General features: G+C 57.8%; 2 protein-coding genes across 2 annotated transcripts; one reads left to right on the top strand and one right to left on the bottom strand.

Annotated features, from left to right (window-relative positions):
- Window positions 1–585: 585 nt before the first annotated feature.
- On the top strand, window positions 586–7877 carry PHF19 (PHD finger protein 19). Its single transcript, XM_041406964.1, has 15 exons — window positions 586–798; window positions 1910–2104; window positions 2376–2457; window positions 2560–2655; window positions 2748–2848; window positions 2959–3107; window positions 3356–3451; window positions 3658–3726; window positions 4027–4147; window positions 4518–4585; window positions 4677–4847; window positions 4935–5016; window positions 5225–5310; window positions 5411–5506; window positions 5789–7877. Exons 1-15 carry the CDS (start codon window positions 664–666, stop codon window positions 6135–6137), a joined length of 1896 nt encoding a protein of 631 aa, XP_041262898.1. The 5' UTR covers window positions 586–663; the 3' UTR covers window positions 6138–7877.
- Window positions 7878–8738: 861 nt separating this feature from the next.
- On the bottom strand, window positions 8739–18126 carry LOC121337097 (protein CutA homolog). The gene is made up of 6 exons (XM_041406939.1): window positions 18046–18126; window positions 14497–14645; window positions 11352–11411; window positions 10183–10228; window positions 9749–9798; window positions 8739–8841 (listed from the first exon to the last, which is right to left on the bottom strand). Exons 1-6 carry the CDS (start codon window positions 18124–18126, stop codon window positions 8739–8741), a joined length of 489 nt encoding a protein of 162 aa, XP_041262873.1.
- Between the last annotated feature and the right edge of the window lie 222 nt (window positions 18127–18348).

The raw sequence follows: 18348 nt of genomic DNA, 5'->3' as shown, positions 1-18348 counted from the left end.
GGACCCGCGGCTCCGGGAATCGCCTTCCCCGTGCCCTCCGCAGGTGCAGCATCACGGGGAGCACTCTGACACCAGTGGTTTATTAACAGTTTGATTAAATAAATGATTTCCCGTGCCGTGTTGATCCCCCCTGGAGCTGCTCGCTGGCAGCTCGGGCTTTGTGACACGTCCGAGCCCCAGCTCCGGGGCTGCATCCATCACGGACAGGAAAAGCCGTGCGGATTCTGCTCGCGCTTGGCCCAGACCCGGCTCTGGGAATCAGATCTCCTATGGCCCGAGCAGCCTGGAAAACATTGCTTTTCCAGGATCGCTTTCCAACAAACAGCAAAACCTACAGATTTCTTCTTGGCACCGACCGAAGCATTTTTACAGCGATTGATTTTTCTCTGTGAGATTCAGAGAAAGGCTGAAAGGCTGCTCCCTCTTCCAGGAATCCCGGCGAGCACAGGTCGTTCCCTCTCGGGACAATGCGGAGCAGGCACTGCCCGCATCCCACCCCCTGCCCGCCCCCCAGCCGGGCCACCGGGGGAAGCCCGTTCCTGGCTGCAGCCGCGGCTCGGAGGGGACAGGCGGGGACGTCCCGCGTGTGCCAGAGGGTGACGGTGCCTCTCCACGGGCGGTGGGTGCGTGGCCGACCCTGGGTGCCCCGGCCCGGCCCCGGGGATGCCGCCTGCGCTCCCGGGAGCACCGGGCCGGCCCAAGCAGGGAAGTGCCGAGCCGGGATGCGCCCTGCCGGTCCGGTCCGCTCGGTTCCTATCGATGCCAATCCACGCCGGTCGGTCGGTGTCACGCCAGTGGGTCGGTGCCAATCCGGTCCGGTTCGGTCCGCGCCGTGCCGCTCTGTCGGTGCCGCTGGGTGCCGCGCCGTGCCGTGCCGGTCCGGCCCGTGCGGTGCCGGTGGGTGCCGCGGGGATGCGCTGCGCTGCGGTGGGACCGGACCCGTGGGAGGCGGCGGGGGCGGCCCCGCTAATTGCATAACCGGGACGTCAATGCCGGCGGGAGCGCGGGGGAAGCGCGGGAAGATGGCGCCCCGCGCCCGGCCCCCGCCGCGGGAGCCCCGCGGCTGCGGAGCTGCGGGACCCCCGGGGAGGGAGCGGCGGGAAGCGCGGGGATCTGCGGGAGCTCCGGGGCGCGGAGCGGAGCTGCCGCCGCGCTCGGACGCGCTCCCACGCGGGGACCCGGCGAGCGCCGCTGCCGGGACGGGTCGTGGATCGTGAGCGCCGGGCTCTGCCGGGAACGGGATCGCTGTGCCCGTCCCGGGAGCGGGAGAGTCCTCATGGATGGCAGGGCCGGGCAGAGGGGGCTCGTGTGGCGATCCGCGGTGCCGGGACACGCGTGGTGCCATGAGGCCACATGTGTGGCCGTGACGGGAGCGCCAAGGGGAGAAAAGTCCCTTTCAAGTCCTTTCCGTGGTGTCCTTCGGGATCGCGGCTCTGCTCTGGGTGGTTTCTTTGCCTCCTGCACCCCAAACCTCGTGGCGGTGACATTTGGCCGCCTGGGTTCGCTCGCTGTGGGTGGTGCTGGCACATCCCTGCTCGGTGGTTTGGGAGCCCGCAAAACTGCGCGGAAATTGTGATTTTAAAATCACAGTGCATTTAAAGTTTTTATTCCTTGCGTGCCCCTTCCCAAAACTGAACCACGCGGAGCTGTGGCGCGTCCCGGCGCTGTGGGAGCCCGCCGGGGGTTAATTCCCTCTTGTTCACCGGCAGCAAAGATTTTGGCTGCTCCCTGCATTTCGTGGAAAGGAACCGTCTCACCGGATCTGCTTTGCAGTGTCCTGAGCCCCTGCTGAGCCCCCGCCTCCAGCCTCGGCCCTCCCAGGCAGAGCGCTCAGGGATGCTGCGCCCGGCCGGTGCCGTGCCGTGCCGAGGGGACAGGTGACAGGTGACAGCGTGTGTGTCCCCTGCAGGCTGTGCTGATGGAGGGCACGGAGCTGACCCCGCTGATCCGGGATGTATACGCGGCCGCCGGGCGTGTCCAGCAGGCAGCGGGCTCGGCGCGGAGGGGCAGCGGCTGCCGGGAGCTGATGGTCAGGCTGACCGAGGGGCAGTACGTGCTGTGCCGCTGGACAGACGGGCTCTACTACCTCGGCAAGATCAAGAGGGTAACGTGGGCACCCCCGGGGAACGGGAGAGCCCGAGGAGGTGCCGGTGCCAGCGGAGCCGGTGCCGTTCCCCGGCTCAGGGGGTGCTGGCCTGGGCTGCAGTGTGCCCTTGGTCAGCAGGGCATTTCGGGTTGGCATCCTGCCCCGGGGTGTCACACCCCAAACCTGAGTGCCTGCAGCCCCGAGAGACAGGATCAGGCACCAAGGGAAGCAAGGAAGCGCTGGGAATGGGAGCTGACCCACAACTGTTCTTCCTGCTCTCCTCTGGCAGGTGAGCGGCTCCAAGCAGAGCTGCCTCGTCACGTTTGAGGATAACTCCAAGTACTGGGTGCTCTGGAAGGACATCCAGCATGGTGAGTGTTTCCCCAGCCCCCCTTCCCCTCTGCCGTGCTGTGGGACCCTTCCCAGCAGCACGGGGACGTGGCTGTGCCACCTCTGTCACCCTGGTCCCGCAGCCGGCGTCCCGGGGGAGGAACCCAAGTGCAGCATCTGCCTGGGGAAGAAGTCGGGCCCCAGGAACGAGATCCTCATCTGCGGGAAGTGCGGGCTGGGTGAGTGCGGGTGTGAACCCCGGGCCCTGCCGTGCCCACCCCGGGCGAGGCTGGGCCCGGCCCCGCGGCGCTGATGCCGGGCACTCCCGCAGGGTACCACCAGCAGTGCCACATCCCGGTGGCGAGCGGCGGCGAGGGCCCGCTGGGGACGCCGTGGTTCTGCCGCCGCTGCATTTTTGCCCTGGCCGTGCGGGTGAGTGGGGCTGCCCCGCTCCCGGCTCCGGTGTCACCCATCCCCGGCACAGCGGGGCAGGACGGGGTCCCAGGGCGGCCGTGCTGAGCCCGGCCCTGTCTCTCCCACAGAAAGGGGGTGCCCTGAAGAAAGGAGCCATTGCCAGGACGCTGCAAGCCGTGAAGATGGTGCTGTCCTACAACCCCGAGCTGCTGGAGTGGGACTCCCCACACCGCACCAACCAGCAGCAGTGCTACTGCTACTGCGGGGGCCCCGGAGAGTAAGGACAGCCTGTGTGTCACCTTTGGCTCTGTGGGGAAAAGGGAGATGGGGTCAGGGCGGGGATGTTTGATCCCAACCTTGCAGGGATCAAACAGCTTTGCTGCCTCTGCCATCTGGGTCTGTGTTTGCACAGAAACACCAGTTAGGGACAGTTTCTCCCCCTGACTGGGGGTCTGTGTCTGGGAGGGGACTGGCGCAGTGGCTGTCACACGCTGTCCTCACTGTCACCGTTCTGTCCCTGCCCAGGTGGTACCTGAAGATGCTGCAGTGCCACCGCTGCCGGCAGTGGTTCCACGAGGCCTGCACCCAGTGCCTCAGCGACCCCATGATGTTCGGAGACCGGTACGGCTCCTGGGGGGACCAGGGACACATCCCAGCTCTGTCCCTGATCCATCTGACACCACCATGGATCAGGTGGCCCTGTCCCACAGAGCCCCACTCCTCCTGGCCTTGCTGTCACCGTTGGCGTTGTCACACCTGGCCCACGCCTGGGCCCTGCATGGCTGTGGGATGGTCCTCACTCTCAGCACTCCCCTGGTGTTTTCCAGGTTCTATGTGTTTTTCTGCTCTGTGTGCAACCAGGGACCAGAGTACATCAAGCGCCTGCCCCTGAGATGGTGAGAATCGGGCTGTGCCTCCTTTGGGATGTGCCCAGGTGGCTCTGGGACACCGGGCTGGCTGATCCCTGCAAGTGCTCAGCTGCAGGCAGTGTCCCACCTCTCCCCAAAGCTCAAGGGATGCTGTCCTGGTATCTGCTGGGATACACCCCTGGGCTGAGCTGCTTCCCCTGTGAAGGGTGGGAAGGTTCCAGTGGTGGGTTTGGGAGGGCTGGGAGCTGTAGTGGCACTGGCAGAACAGGACACGGTGGTGGCACAATCCTTCCAGGGCTGCTGACCCTGTGCCCCTCTTTGCTGCAGGGTGGACATCGTCCATCTTGCCCTCTACAACCTGGGTGTGCAGAGCAAGAAGAAATACTTTGACTTCGAGGAGATCCTGGCCTTTGTGAACCACCACTGGGACCCTCTGCAGCTCGGGAAGGTACAAAGACACCTTGGGTTGGGCTGGAGGGCAGCCATGGGAGTGAGAAATGTCACCGCAGCTTGTGCAGCACTCAGCATTGGCACCTTCCTCTGCGCTGGGATTTTCCTCGTTGGAGTGTCAGACCTGACACCTTTCCCAGCGGGAGCTAGAGCTGGGAGAAGCGCTCACAGCAAGGCGCGGTGCCCCTCTCCCCGGGGCGGCTCCCCGAGGAGCCAGACCCGGGCCTTGGCTCCCTCCCTCCTTCCCTCCCTCCTTCCCTCTCTCCCGGCCCCGGGCAGGAGCCTAAAGCCGGAGTTCGGGTTCCCCCGTCTGTTTGGATTTTGCATAACCAGAGCGGGCACTGAGCCCTGCCTGCCCTGTCCCGCAGCTCACGGGCACCCCGATCTCCGAGCGCGGCCCCCACCTCCTGAACGCCCTCAACAGCTACAAGAGCAGGTGAGCGCCGGGCGGGGATGGGGGCACGGTGGGATGCGGGATGCTCCCGTGCCAGCCCGGCTGAGGGCTGCCCCCTCCCCTCTGCGCCCAGGTTTCTGTGCGGGAAGGAGATCAAAAAGAAGAAATGCATCTTCCGCCTGCGGATCCGCGTCCCCCCGAACCCCCCCAGCAAGGTGCTGCCGGAGAAAGCCCCCGGAGAGGGCGAGAGCGGCTGCTGTGAGCTGAAGAAGCGGGGGAAAAGCAAATACGTCCATAAGGACAGGTGAGCGGCCCCGCTGGCCCGGACATCCCGCAGCAGCAGCAGCAGCAGCCCCCTGCCCGCGCCCCCCTGCTCACGCCCTGTTTGCAGCCTCCTGCCGCGGCAGCTGCAGCAGCAGAAGCGAGCGCGGCGCAAGAGGGCCAAGTTCCTGCTGGAGGATGCCATTCCCAGCGTGAGTGCTTCTCCCTCTCCTCTCTGCAGCCGCGGGGCGCTGCCCAGCCCTGCTCCTGCCAGCAGCCTTTCCCCACTCCCCAGGGAGAGCTCCTGTCCCTCACTTTGGGAAGTGTCGCTTGCCCAGGACACTTCCCAGGGTGCCAGCGGTGGGGTGTGGGCAGCCCCCCTGTGCCAGGCAGTGAGGAGTGAGCTTGTTTTTGTGACAGAGTGACTTCACCTCGGCATGGAGCACCAACCACCACCTGGCCAGCATCTTCGACTTCACGCTGGATGAGATCCAGAGCCTGAAAAGGTCCGTGCAGCCCGAGCAGGGCTGTGGGGGGCAGGGTGGTGCTTGTGCCAGGCTGGGGGCGATGCTGCATCCCAGCCTGTCCCATCCCCCCTGTCCACAGTGCCAGCTCGGGACAGACATTCCTATCGGATGTGGACTCCACAGATGCCACCAGCACCTCAGGCTCGGCCACCACGAGCCTCTCCTACGAGTCCAGGTGAGGACTGTGCCCCTTGCCCCCTTCTGCAGGGGTCCTGGTGGCATGGCCAGGGGGGTGAGGGCCTGTGTCTCCCCTCTTCATGTCCCACCCTGGGGAGCTTTTCCTGCCTGTGCCCCAAAACGTGCTGGTGGTCCCAGAGTGGCACTTGCAGGGGGTGCAGGATCGGAGCCGTCGGTCCGTGCTGGGCTCCCCCAAATTCCCGGCTCCCTCCAGAAGCCAGCCCGGGGAGGGCACCTTTTGGGTGCTGCCCTCACTGCTGCCCTGTGCCCTCCCCGGCAGCCGCAGGACCGTGGGCAGCCGCAAGCGCAAGCTGGCAGTGCCAGCCTACGCCTCGGGGGCCAAGAGGAGAGGGGGCGAGCTGGGCGGGCGCCCGGCCGCCTCCACCCCCGAGGGCAGCGAGGCAGCGACCGGCCCCGACCGGCCCGACGACGGCATCGACAGCCACACCTTCGAGAGCATCAGCGAGGACGACTCCTCGCTGTCCCACCTCAAGTCCTCCATCAGCAGCTACTTCGGGGCCGCGGGCCGGCTGGTGTGCGGGGAGAAGTACCAGGTGCTGGCACGGCGGGTGACGCTGGAGGGGAAGGTGCAGTACCTGGTGGAGTGGGAAGGCACGACCCCCTACTGAGCCCCTCCAGCCCCGAAACCTCTCCCGGAGCCAGAGCGGAGGAGATCGGGCCGCTGGGGAAGCCCGTGAGGCACAGGAGAGGTGCTGGTCCCTCCTCCCGGCCATCTCGGAGGGTGGAGGCAGCGCCCAGGCGGGCAGGGCTGTCCAGGGATGAAACCTGAAGCCCTGACACTCTATTTTTTTAATGTTAACCATTTTTAGTTCCTTGGCTGTGTTTATGCAGAGCGTGGCCCAGCCGTGCCCTCCTGCTGGAGCCTGGTGGTGCTCAGAGCAGTGAGGGGGTCCGGCCCTTCCAGAAGGGTCCCCCTGGCACAGCTGGAGCAAAGGTTTGGGGGGCACCCCACACCCTGCTCACACAGAGGGACCTCGGCCTGTGCCTGGCACAGCCTGGCTCATCCCACTGACCCAGCCTGACTGGGCAGCCTCGAGGGGCTGCTGCTGCCAAAACACCAACCCCTCCTCATCCCTGGGCTCTCAGAGCTCGTCCCTGTGCCCATGGGAAATGGGGACAGCTCTCGGGGTTTTCACCTCATCCTGAATCCATTCATTAAAGGAATGTGGTTTGCTTTATATGAGAGGAAGGTGCCCCAAAACCAGCCCACGTGTGGCTGCTGCAGCCATGGGGCAGATGTGCTCTCACCCCACAACCTGGACCGTGTGTGGTGCTGCACCAGCTTCATTCCCCTGTTCTGACAATCATGATCTTGGAAGAGATCATCCAAAAAATCCTCCTTTGCCTTAAAACCACCATGGGCACTGCACAGACTGGAGCCCAAGGCCTTTGTTTCTACAGGAATCTTCATCCCAAATGTGCCAAACCAGCAGACAAACCAAAAAAAGGCTGAGGAGGACAGTGAGGCAGGGGCTGTACTGGGGTCCCTGTGGCCATCCCTGTCTTCATCCCTGTGGCCTCCTGGCTGTGCCTCTCTTGTAGTGCTGATTGTGAGCACTGAGCTTGATTTGTCTGCAGGAGAGAAGGAGCAGCCCCTCCTTTAACAAAGCAATACTGCCAGCTTGGGCAGGAGCAGAGCAGCTGGCTTTTTAAAAAAGATTCCAGTATCAGATAGACGTGTTAGATTTTTATCCTTTAGAGAGACAGAGAGATATTTTTAATGTTCTCCTCACCTCTCCCCCATCCCAATGTGGCTGTCCCATGGGATGGAGGGTGGGCCATGCTGGGCTGTGGGATCCTGTCCATCAGCAGAGCCTGTCCTGTCCTACCTGTGCTTGTGGGATCTCAGCTCATCCAGAGCAGAGTGTCCCTGTCCTTTTGGGAGAGGGGCTGCCAGGTCCCCCCATCCCTGGCAGGGAGGGGTCCAGCAGCTGGAGAACTTCCTGTCCTGCCTTAGCTTTGTCCTTGAAGGATCCCTTCAAATATTTCCCTTTCTTAGTGCCTATGGAGCCCTTCCAAGGGGCTGCCAAGAGCTGTGCCAGGGCTGAGGAGGGTTATGCCTGTGGGATGTGCCAGTGGGAGCACCCACAGGATCTGGCCCTGGCTGCTCTCTGCTCCCTCTCTGTTCCCTCTCCTCCTCTCCTGGCTTCTTGCAGAGAATTGAATGTGGAGCCTTTAAAAGTATTTTTGTTGCAGAGTATATTTTGCATTCGCTGTAATAGAGATTATAACAACTCTGTGCACCTTCTGATTTCTGAGTTCAGGTTGCTGCTTGTAAGCACCTCCCGTTATACCCAAGTTGTAATTAATATGTCTGATGTACAATTAAAAAGTGGGGTTTTTTTCAACGTCACTGTTTTTTCGTAGTGTGAGGATTATTGGGTTGGGATGCCCAGTGCCCAGCACGGGCAGCTGGTGCTGCTGGGTTGTGTTCTGTGCCAGGTGAGGTGTGCAAGCCCAGGACAGCCCTTTCCTCTGCCCAGCTGTGACCACGACAGCCTGCCCAGGTAAGAAACTCCTGTTTATTCCCCTCCCAGTCACAAAAATAACCCAAAAATGTTCCCTAAGTTATGTCCCAGACACCATTAACATGAGGAACTTTTCACAAAGTTCGGCTTGGCCCAGGCAGAAAACACAGCTCAGGTTGGGGTAGGAACACAGTGCCAGGGCAGTGCCATGGTCCTGCTGGCACCTGGGCTCCCTGAACCGGCCTGGCTGCTGCCCAGCTCATCCCAGCTCTCGGTGCCAGGGAGAGCTAAACCCTGCTGGGCTTTGCTGGGTTTTTTTGGGGTTTGCTGCTTCCCTGGGCTCTGCAGGGCTGAGCCTCCAGGGGCGGCGGTGCCCGGGCACATCCTGCGGTCCCCGGCCGGGGCAGGATGCTGGCAGCGCCCGGGGGGCCAGGCAGGGCTCAGGGCAGCTGTGGGGACACACGGCACGGCAGGGGCTGCCAGGCTCCCGGCTGGAATTCGCTGCTGACAGCCCGAGGCACCCCGAGCGTCCTGACAGGGACATTCCGCGTATCCTCACAGCTTTCGGTGCAGGCGGCCCTTCCCCAGCCCAGCCTGTGCCGGCTCCGGGCTGCTCAGCTCTCCCGGGGCTGGCCGAGGAGCGGAGGTTTCCCGATCCCAAGCTCCCGTGTCACAGCAAACCCCAGAAGATAAAAGCTGCCTCCGCGCGGCTCCCCAAAAATGAGCTGCACTTTGCGCCTCTCAGTCCCGCGGGACGTTCTCCTCTATCCATTTGAGGTAGACAGGGTTTCCTTGGTCAATGGGCAGGCTGATGATTTCGGGGATTTCAAAGGGATGGATGGATCTAAAGTGGAAACAGGCGCGGAGCAGCAGAGTGAGCGCCAGCCCCGCAGGAAGCTCCAGCCCTGCCCGCGCCCTCCCGCACTTCAAAGCACCCGCGGCTCCTTTCTGCCACGTGGGAATTTTGCTTTGAGTTTGGGGTTTACCACAGACTGCCGGGGGCCTGGCCCCAAGCTGAGAGTGCTCCCCCCTCGGGAGCTGCAGGAAATCCTGTCAGGGAATAACCTGTGAGGAGGAGAATCCCTCCTCGAATGCAGCACGGAGGGCTGGCTGGAGCCCAGCAGTTGATATTTCTGCCACCTTTTCCTTTTTGCTGATGCCACCTCTGGGTTTTTCTGGCTTGTAAGATACAACAGGAGCACTTAACCCCCCTGGCCGGGATGGGGCTCAAGGAACCCCCAAAGCTGGAGCAGGAGGTGACATCCTACCTTGGGTGGGACACCCAGTGCTCCTGCGGAGCCAGAGCCTCACCTGACGTAGTTGGACAATTCCCCTATTTTGGACGTCCTTGTTTTCACCAACTGTGGAGAGTAAAAAACCAGAACAAACCCCAAGGGAGGTGTGAAGGGATGGAGGCATCCTGATCCAGTTCCACTGCCCCCACCAGCCAGGGGTGTGACAGGAGCTCCTCCAGGGCTCCTTCCCAAATCCTGTCAGGGAATAACCTGTGAGGAGGAGAATCCCTCCTCGAATGCAGCACGGAGGGCTGGCTGGAGCCCAGCAGTTGATATTTCTGCCACCTTTTCCTTTTTGCTGATGCCACCTCTGGGTTTTTCTGGCTTGTAAGATACAACAGGAGCACTTAACCCCCCTGGCCGGGATGGGGCTCAAGGAACCCCCAAAGCTGGAGCAGGAGGTGACATCCTACCTTGGGTGGGACACCCAGTGCTCCTGCAGAGCCAGAGCCTCACCTGACGTAGTTGGACAATTCCCCTATTTTGGACGTCCTTGTTTTCACCAACTGTGGAGAGTAAAAAACCAGAACAAACCCCAAGGGAGGTGTGAAGGGATGGAGGCATCCTGATCCAGTTCCACTGCCCCCACCAGCACGGCCAGGGGTGTGACAGGAGCTCCTCAAGGGCTCCTTCCTGGGGATGGTCCCAAACCCAGCAGGTGCCAGGAGCCAGGAGGTGCCAGGAGCTCTCCCAGGGCTCCTCCCTGGGGATGGTCCCAAGCTCAGCAGGTGCCAGGAGGTGCCAGGTGACAGGAGCTCTCCCAGGGTTCCTCCCCAGGGATGGTCCCAAGCCCAGCAGGTTGGTGCCACCCTCCCCAAACCTCCCTGCAGCTCCTTTCAGCAGTGGCCATTTCCAACAGGGATTTTTGTGATGTACGAATGATCACTTACCAGCAGTATTTCAGTGGATTCTTCCAATTCCCCTTTCCAGAAATACCTGGATTTAAAAGAAAACCATCATCAACAAATCCAGCTCTGCTGCAGCCATACCAACCCTCAGGTTCCTTTCCCTGCTTGGTGCTTTTTGTACGTGGCCATTTCTTTACAAAGTGCCTCAAGGAGCATTTTTGACCCCAAAACTGCCGAGCACATGAGTGAGCACCCCAGCTTTACGGACAAAAGCCTCCTCCAGAGAATTTGCCCAGGAGGACTGGCAGGGCAGATTTGCTGGGGCTGGTGGCTCTGAGCAGTGCCTGGGGGACAGTGCCTTCAGGGACCTTGGCTGCGAGGCTGAGCTTTCTTCCTCTCTTTCCCTGCAGGAGAGGAGCTGCACTTCTCATGAGTCAGATGTGACCTTTCAAAACATTTCCGCTGCCAGGAGCTGTCCTGATCTCATCTGCCTGCAGGGCTCCTGCGGGGAGGGCTCAGAGGCGTCGCGGTGTCTCGGAGCAGGGCACGGAGCAGGATCCAGCTGGAGCTGTGCGGGAGCAGCTCTGCTCTGTCTTTGGGGTTTGTAGGACACGATGGATAAGGGGAAGAAGGGCGTTTCTGGGTTTGCCCTCAGGTGGGATATGGGGGTGCACTGTGGGATGCCCTCCTGAGGGAAGCTGGGGTGGGATGTGCTCCCCACTTCTGCCCAGGGTGTTTTTGTGAGGAAAAGCTGTTTTGGGGCTTTGCTCTTGAACCCCTCCAACAAGTGCAGTCCCTTTGCATGGACAGCTGAGGACACCTGCAGAGCAGGGCTGGGTCTGTTCCAAGGTCAGACCTGCTGTTCTTCCTGCCTGAAAAAGCTGCTTCATTTTGCAAAGGCCTTTTCTGCTCCCTATTTGGCTGCTTTTTAGAGTCTCTAATAACAGGCACCACATCCTCAGGACCATAAACCCTAAATTGCTGGATGTCTGTGTAGCCAAGTAACCAATAAATGAATGAGCCCCACGGGCAGTTGGAGCATCTGCACTCCTCAATAATCTCCGAGCACAGTGAGACTCATCCCCACCATCTGCAACAACAAACACACCCAGCAGCCTTCTGGAACCAAGGCCTGTGTCCATCCCCTCCTTCCCTCCCTCCTGCAGAGCCCAGGTTTGCTCCTCCCTTGGGGAATATCCAGCACTACTCACAAGGCTGAGCTCTTGGGCAGGATGTTCACGTAGGCAGCCAGTCTCTTATCCATGATGGCCCTGGGGGAGACAGGAGGGCAGTCAGTGCCAGCCTAGCTCAGTGCTCACCCCCCAGCCTTGGGGACATTCCCTTGTGCTGCTCAGGACTGGCAGCAGCAGCTTTGACATTGGAGACACTGAATTTTGGGTTACTTATTACCCTGAGAAAACAGAAGCAAAGGTGAACTTTGGTTGGAGATACTTCAGATCAGGCTCTCCTGGCAGGGCTCTGGGACCCTCCCTGTGCTGAGGAGGGAGTTTGGGGCTTGCTCCTGCCCAGTGCCAGCCCTGTGCCCCTCTGGCTGTGGGGTCACCAGGGCAGGGACTGAAATGTGGGACCACAAAAACCCAGCCTGGGATGGACAGGAAGGGGTTTGTCTGCCACTGTCCAACAGTGTCCCTTCCTCCCTGAGCAGCCTAAATGTGCATCTTGTTAAATTAAAAACATCAAGGTTCTTCAACCCCAAATATCCCAGAAATCTGAAGCCCAGATAGATTCCTTCCCTCGGGCTGCCTCCACGAGTTGTGGGCTGGTTTGTTATTGCAGAGCTGCTCAGGAAGAAGTGAACTTCAGAGATTACAAAGCACTGAGCCAATCTCAGGGAGGATTTTTAGAAGAACAGGGGGCAAATGTTGTGTTTGGTGACCAGAGCAGTGTCTGGCCCTTCTCACAGAGGTGGCAGCTGTCCCTCCAGGCAGGGCACCAGTGACCCCACCTTTGGTTTGCTTTAGCACTGCCTTGGGGGGACCATGGCTGGAGAGGAAGAGGACCCCAGGAGGCTCAGGGTTGTTTGCTCTCACCATGTGTAGGCAGTTCCAGGCATTTAATGCCCCTGCAGCATCTTGAGTTAATCTTTAGACCAACAAAGTGCAGCAGCACGAGCAGGGCCACCCCTGCTGTGCCTGTCATGTCACACATGGCACAAATCAGTCCGGATTTGCTGCCTGCAACTTGCAAGTCCCTTTAGCACAGGAACATTTTGGTTTCAATGCTCTGTCCCAATAAATTGAGATCCTGAGATCCTGAACTTTGTCCCAGCAGGATGAGCAGCAACAAGAGGCCACCAGGGGAAGAGAGAACATTGTAAGAAGCTGAACGTGAGCTGTGGAAAATGTCTGCATAATGCATGATAGCTTTGGGTTGGGTACTTAATTGTGTGTTTCTTTGCCCTGAAGTGAGACAGATGAAATATTAATAAGCAGAAAAGCAAAAGAAAATGATAAACACAAATCTAAGGCAGCAGTGGGGGCTGGTGGGGTGCTGGGTAAGTTGGGTGAGGTGCAGTGGCCACACCACTCAGCTCCTCCCAGGACAGGCAGGAAGGTCTTGAGATGCTGAGTTCTACCTGCAGCTCTTCTGCTTTCCCAAAGCTTGAACCCCTTTTCCTTAAACCAGTGGAAAATTTCCTTGCAGACTGATTCATCTGAGTGAGGGCTCCACTGAGCAGTGCAAAGAAAGAATAAACACAGGAAAAGGAGTGGGGAAAAATGAGTGTAGAAGCCCTGTGTCATCCCCTGCAACCAGGGCTCATTGCTCCCAGTTCCAGAACAAAGGAATAATTACTCCACCAGTAAAACCACAATCAGAGTACACACATCTCAGCAAGGGGGAGTGATTTATCTCCTCTCCCTTCCCTGCAAGATGAGGAACAAAGAGTGGAAAGCATTTGCAGAGCTGTTAAGATGAGGCATTTTCAGGAACTGAGGCTCTTTTCACCAGGTACAGTTGCTCCTTTTTTTTTTTTTTTTTTTTTTTTTTTTTAGGAGACATCGAGCAGTGCAGACATAATTCTATTTGAATTTCTTCATACAGTTGCAGTATTTAAGGTGACACAAACTCCCTTTCAGTAGCCTGTCAGTTCCTGAACATGTCTGGGAGCTCTTTGCTGGAGATGGAGGGGTTTTGGCAGCAGCAGGGCAGCAGGGAAACAGCACAGGAGGTGTTGCAGGAAACTTCACGGTCCATCATAAACATTTCCCCAGTCAACACGGGTTCAGTTCTTTGAACAGACCATCCATTGAGTCAGGGACTGACAGATGTGTGAAAAGAACCCTGCATGCAAAATATCACACAAAGTATCTCATGTATTAAAACAGAAGAAGGAAAAAATAGGGGAAAAGCCCTCATTCCCTGAAGTTTGCCTGGTGAGCAGAGTGGTGCCTCAGAATTGTTTGTTGTGGACCCTTTTTCCTTTATTTTCATGTCAAAGCACTGTGCTTGGTCTCTCTTTATAAATATCCCTCCTGGCATTTTGTTTGCTGTGCTGTTCTAGAGAGGAATAAAGACTCTGGCAGATCAGAGAACACCAGGTTGGAGCTTAATCCACCTGAGAACCCAGAAATTCAGGGTCATGAAAATGGGTCTTGAAAATGCAAGTGAAATAAACACATTGAGAATTTCTTGCTGTTACCATGGCATTGACTTCACAGGCAAATGTCAGCTTTCCTTGGGACAGAGCAGCTCTTGGCAAGGGCTTGTGATACAGTCAGTGGAAAGGAGCATTACTGGGGTATCACAGAATCCCTGTGATAAAAATGTAGGAGTAATTAGTTCCTATTTCTGTGCTACAGGACAAGCTAGAATTGGTTCCAGGTTAAATAATAACACCAGGTTAAATTGTATCACACTGCAGAGGACTTGAAACTGCTCAAAGCAGTCAATTGAGTATTTTCCCATACTATCACCACCATCTCTATCTGTATGTATAGATTCTTATTGGAAAGTAGAACAGTTACTGAGTGTAAGAAAGGGACTTAAACTTCAGAAAGAATTATGCAGCGCTCAGGCAACACTGAAGATCAGGGCAGAAGAGAAAGAAGAGAAAGAGGAGAAAGAGGAGAAAGAAGAGAAAGAAGAGAAAGAAGAGGAACCCAGAATGGTTTGGGTTGGGAGGCACCTTAAATCTCATGTCACTGCACGCCCTGCCATGGCAGGGACACCTTCCCCTATCCCAGGTTGCTCCAAGCCCCAATGTCCAACCTGTCCTCAAACACTTCCAGGGATGGGGCAGCCACATCTTCCCTGGGCAGAGGGACAAGGAGATTCTCAGCTTTCCCCCGGCCTGGGAGCCCCCGGAGCAGGCAGGCAAGGGCGGCGTGGCCGTACCTGGCGATGTCCCTGGCGATGTGCTCGTTGGGACAGCTGATGAAGGCCACGGAGTGTGTCCCTGGCACGTAGCTGCCGCTGACAGCCCAGTGCAGCTGCAGAGCCAGGCCCCGGAGCAGGGGGTACAGGAGCAGCAGCAGCGTCAGCACCTCGGAGAGAACACCAGGGGTGGTGGGGGGGTGAGGTACTGCGCTTGGGGACACAGCGTTTGTACTGTCTGGGCTTTGAGGGACATTTCCAGGCTTCTCTCAGCATTGCAGAAGCAGTTAAATTGAATCAGGGTGACAGCCTGCTCCTAGGGGGATTCATTCCCCTCCAAGAGGGCCAGTCTCGTGCTCAGGGCAGGAGAGGGGCACTTTTGAGGCTGTATCAGCCCAGGCCTCGACTGTGGGAGGTCACCCCCAGACTAATGAGGGTTCCAGACCCAACCACAGCAGCCGGGATTGGCTTTCTGCAGAAGAATAAGGAGGTAAGACATGAAATGTCTTGGTTTCTAGTGCAAAAAAGAGCAAGAAGGGAATGGTTCCCACACCAGCACATCTCTCACTCAGGACACATCTGCAGCCATCCTTCAGCTGTGTGCCAGGGGGGAGCTGTGTCCATCCCTCTGGGAAATGGGGGGAACAGGACCCTCTGCTCCCTGGGGATGTGGGCAGGGGAAGAGCAGCATGTCACTGATTTGTCCATGGGAAACAGATTTGGTGCCAGGAGCTGTGGAATGCCCATCCTGCCCTGTCAGGTTCCTCTCCTCTGCCACAGCCCTCTGCAGCCCACCCAGCCCACGCTCCAGCCTCACAGCCTGATTTCAAGGCAGGTTTTAAATTCATCTGTCTGAACTATCTGCTGCTGGAAGCAGTGAATCAGGATCCTGGGGGGCACAGGGATCTCAGTGTACACAGCCCAGCTCTGCACAAACACCAAGGCTCTGCCCATGGCAAGCAGAGCAGCAGCAACAAGTGGGGTGTGCTGTGCAGGAGCTGCTGCTCCTGGCAGGCCCCTTCACTGATCTCTGTGCTCTCGTGCCATCAACAGGGCTCCCAAAAATATGTCATCATCCCAGCAGGGATGCTGTGGGAATGGGGAGGTTAATTTGGAGTGCTGAGGAGCAGCTGAAGGACGGTGCCGTTCTGGGCTGCAGCGCCTTCCCTTTGTCTTTTGTTTTGTTTTTGACATAAACAGCATCTGGCCCTGATTCATCTGCAGTGATTTAAAAAAATGCTAAGAATATATTCCTTTTCCCCCTTATTTCCACCCTCCTTTGTCCTCTGAAAAACCTGCCACAACAGCACTAATGTAGAAATCTCTCCCTTTTTTTTTTTTAATTTCTTTTTTTTTTTTTTTAAATTGAATTAAAAATCTCCTAATTTTTTTTTATTTCCTTTTTTTTTTTTTAATTGAATTAAAAATCTTTCTTGTCACCACAAATCCAGGAGCTCCTTCCCATTTGGAAAATGACTGATGTGCTGTATTGCTTGTCTCCTCTTTCCCAGTCCATTTGAGGAAATATTCCTTGTTACCACAAGACTTCTCATCATCATTTTTAGAGCTCCTTCTGTGCTCCTTTTTTCCCACTAAGCCATTTAGCAAACATTATACAACAAATCCCAGAAGCTACTCAGTGAGCTACAAGCCAAACAGAGATGTGCTGGTGTACCTATTTTTCCAGATTAAAACGTAATCATGCTCCTTGCTCAGGGAAAAAAACAAACATCCAACCTGTTCAGCCTGCTGATCATTAATCTTATTGTAAGATGTATGTGCATGTGATGAGGAAATCCCCAGGATCATTTGTGATTGAATATTAGTACAAACATGAACACCACCTTGTTTTTTTCTGGTGTTTCCCCCCCACCTTTTTTATGAAAAGTAAGATTTCCCCCATTGTTTTTTCCCCAGAATAATTGTATTTGCCAAGGAATGGTGCAAAAGAAGAGTGAAACATCAGGATTCCTGCCCGATAAACCAACTAAACTCATGACTGCCAAAATACTGAAGTGAACAAAACTGAAAACACCCCTGTGAGGATTTAAGAACTTCACTGAAAAGCACCAAGGAGCAAAATGCCAGTTTAGTGCAGAGAGACTCAGATTTCTGCAACACTTCTTTTGGCTTTGGTGAACTAAAAACAGCTTTAGGTTTAGAATCACCATGCCAGGACTCTTTGCCTAGTTTTCATGAGATTCTGTTAAAAAACTCCAACTGATCAACACCACCTGAGCACAACTTGTGGTGATTCTGAGTGTAAAAAAAACGTGAAAATTTCTTCTCTTCCAGCAGGTACAGGGAGTCCACCCCTCCTGCACGATGGTTTTGGGGAGAGGTTTGCTAACATACAGACAGATAGACATTTCCATGGTTGCTTGGCGTGGGTTGGTGTCCCACATGCTCCCCAGGGAGTGTCCCACGTCCTGCATCCCCATCCCATCCCTGTGTCCATCCCATCCTCGTGTCCATCCACCCCTGTGTCCATCCATCCCTGTGTCCATTCCATTCCCCTGTCCATCCCATCCCTGTGTCCAGTCCTGTGTCCATCCCAGCTGTGTGTTCATCCATCCCCATGTCCATCCATCCCCATGTCCATTCCCATGTTCGTCCCTGTGTCTATCCCCGTGTCCATCCATCCCTGTGTCCATCCCCGTGTCCATCCCATCCCTGTGTCCAGTCCTGTGTCCATCCCAGCTGTGTGTTCATCTATCCCCATGTCCATCCATCCCCGGGTCCATTCCCATGTTCGTCCCTGTGTCTATCCCCGTGTCCATCCATCCCTGTGTCCATCCCCGTGTCCATCCCATCCCTGTGTCCATCCCCATGTCCATCCATCCCCGGGTCCATCCCGTGTCCATCCTGTGTCCATCCCCGTGTCCGTCCATCCCCGTGTCCATCCATCCCCGTGTCCATCCATCCCTGTGTCCATCCATCCCCGTGTCCATCCCATTCCCACGTCCATCCCCACGTCCATCCCCATGTCCATTCCCATGTTCATCCCTGTGTCCATCCCATTCCCATGTCCATCCCTGTGTCCATCCCGTGTCCATCCCCGTGTCCATCCATCCCTGTGTCCATCCATCCCTGTGTCCATCCCAGCGTCCATACCCATGTCCATCCATCCCCAGGTCCATCCATCCCCGTGTCCGTCCATCCCCGTGTCCATCCATCCCCGTGTCCATCCATCCCTGTGTCCATCCATCCCTGTGTCCATCCCAGCGTCCATACCCATGTCCATCCATCCCCATGTCCGTCCATCCCCGTGTCCATCCCTCCCCATGCCCATCCCATTCCCATTTCCATCCCCGTTTCCATCCCTCCCCGTGGCCATCCCCGTGTCCATCCCTCCCCATGCCCATCCCATTCCCATTTCCATCCCCGTTTCCATCCCTCCCCGTGGCCATCCCCGTGTCCATCCCTCCCCATGCCCATCCCATTCCCATTTCCATCCCCGTTTCCATCCCTCCCCGTGGCCATCCCCGTGTCCATCCATCCCCATGCCCATCCCATTCCCATGTCCATCCCCGTGTCCATCCATCCCGTGTCCATCCCAGCCGCACTCACCAGCAGCACGGAGCCGCGGCCGGGCCGGGGGCAGCCCTGTGCAGCGGGGGGCAGCGGGCAGCGCTGGCTCAGCCCCTCCATGGCCGCAGGGACCTCCACCTGCTGTGCCCGAGCCGGCAGCGCTGCCCGGACAGGCGGCACTGACTCCTCCTCCTCCTCCTCCTCCTCCTCCTCCTGTCCTTCCTCCCTCCCGGTGTCCCCTGCTGTCCCCGCACTTGCCGGGCACAAATACCGGGGCTCGGCACCCCAGAGCGGGCTCAGACACCCCGGTGGTGCCAAACGTCTGCTGGGCTTTCCAGTTCT

Source organism: Onychostruthus taczanowskii, unplaced genomic scaffold (assembly GCF_017590055.1).
Source record: "Onychostruthus taczanowskii isolate IOZ18803 unplaced genomic scaffold, ASM1759005v1 scaffold25, whole genome shotgun sequence".
NCBI classification, from domain to species: domain Eukaryota; kingdom Metazoa; phylum Chordata; class Aves; order Passeriformes; family Passeridae; genus Onychostruthus; species Onychostruthus taczanowskii.
This window is presented reverse-complemented; position numbering and strand designations above follow the sequence as displayed.

Coding starts and splice junctions, on each gene's coding strand:
- LOC121337097 (XM_041406939.1), bottom strand. CDS start 18,126: ATGGAGGGGCTGAGCCAGCGCTGCCCGCTGCCCCCCGCTGCACAGGGC. Junction 10,229..11,351: donor CTGCCCAAGAGCTCAGCCTT/GTGAGTAGTGCT, acceptor TTTTAAATCCAG/GTATTTCTGGAAAGGGGAAT. Junction 8,842..9,748: donor GAATTGTCCAACTACGTCAG/GTGAGGCTCTGG, acceptor TTTCCACTTTAG/ATCCATCCATCCCTTTGAAA.
- PHF19 (XM_041406964.1), top strand. CDS start 664: ATGCCGCCTGCGCTCCCGGGAGCACCGGGCCGGCCCAAGCAGGGAAGT. Junction 3,452..3,657: donor CCCATGATGTTCGGAGACCG/GTACGGCTCCTG, acceptor GGTGTTTTCCAG/GTTCTATGTGTTTTTCTGCT. Junction 4,848..4,934: donor AAATACGTCCATAAGGACAG/GTGAGCGGCCCC, acceptor CCCTGTTTGCAG/CCTCCTGCCGCGGCAGCTGC.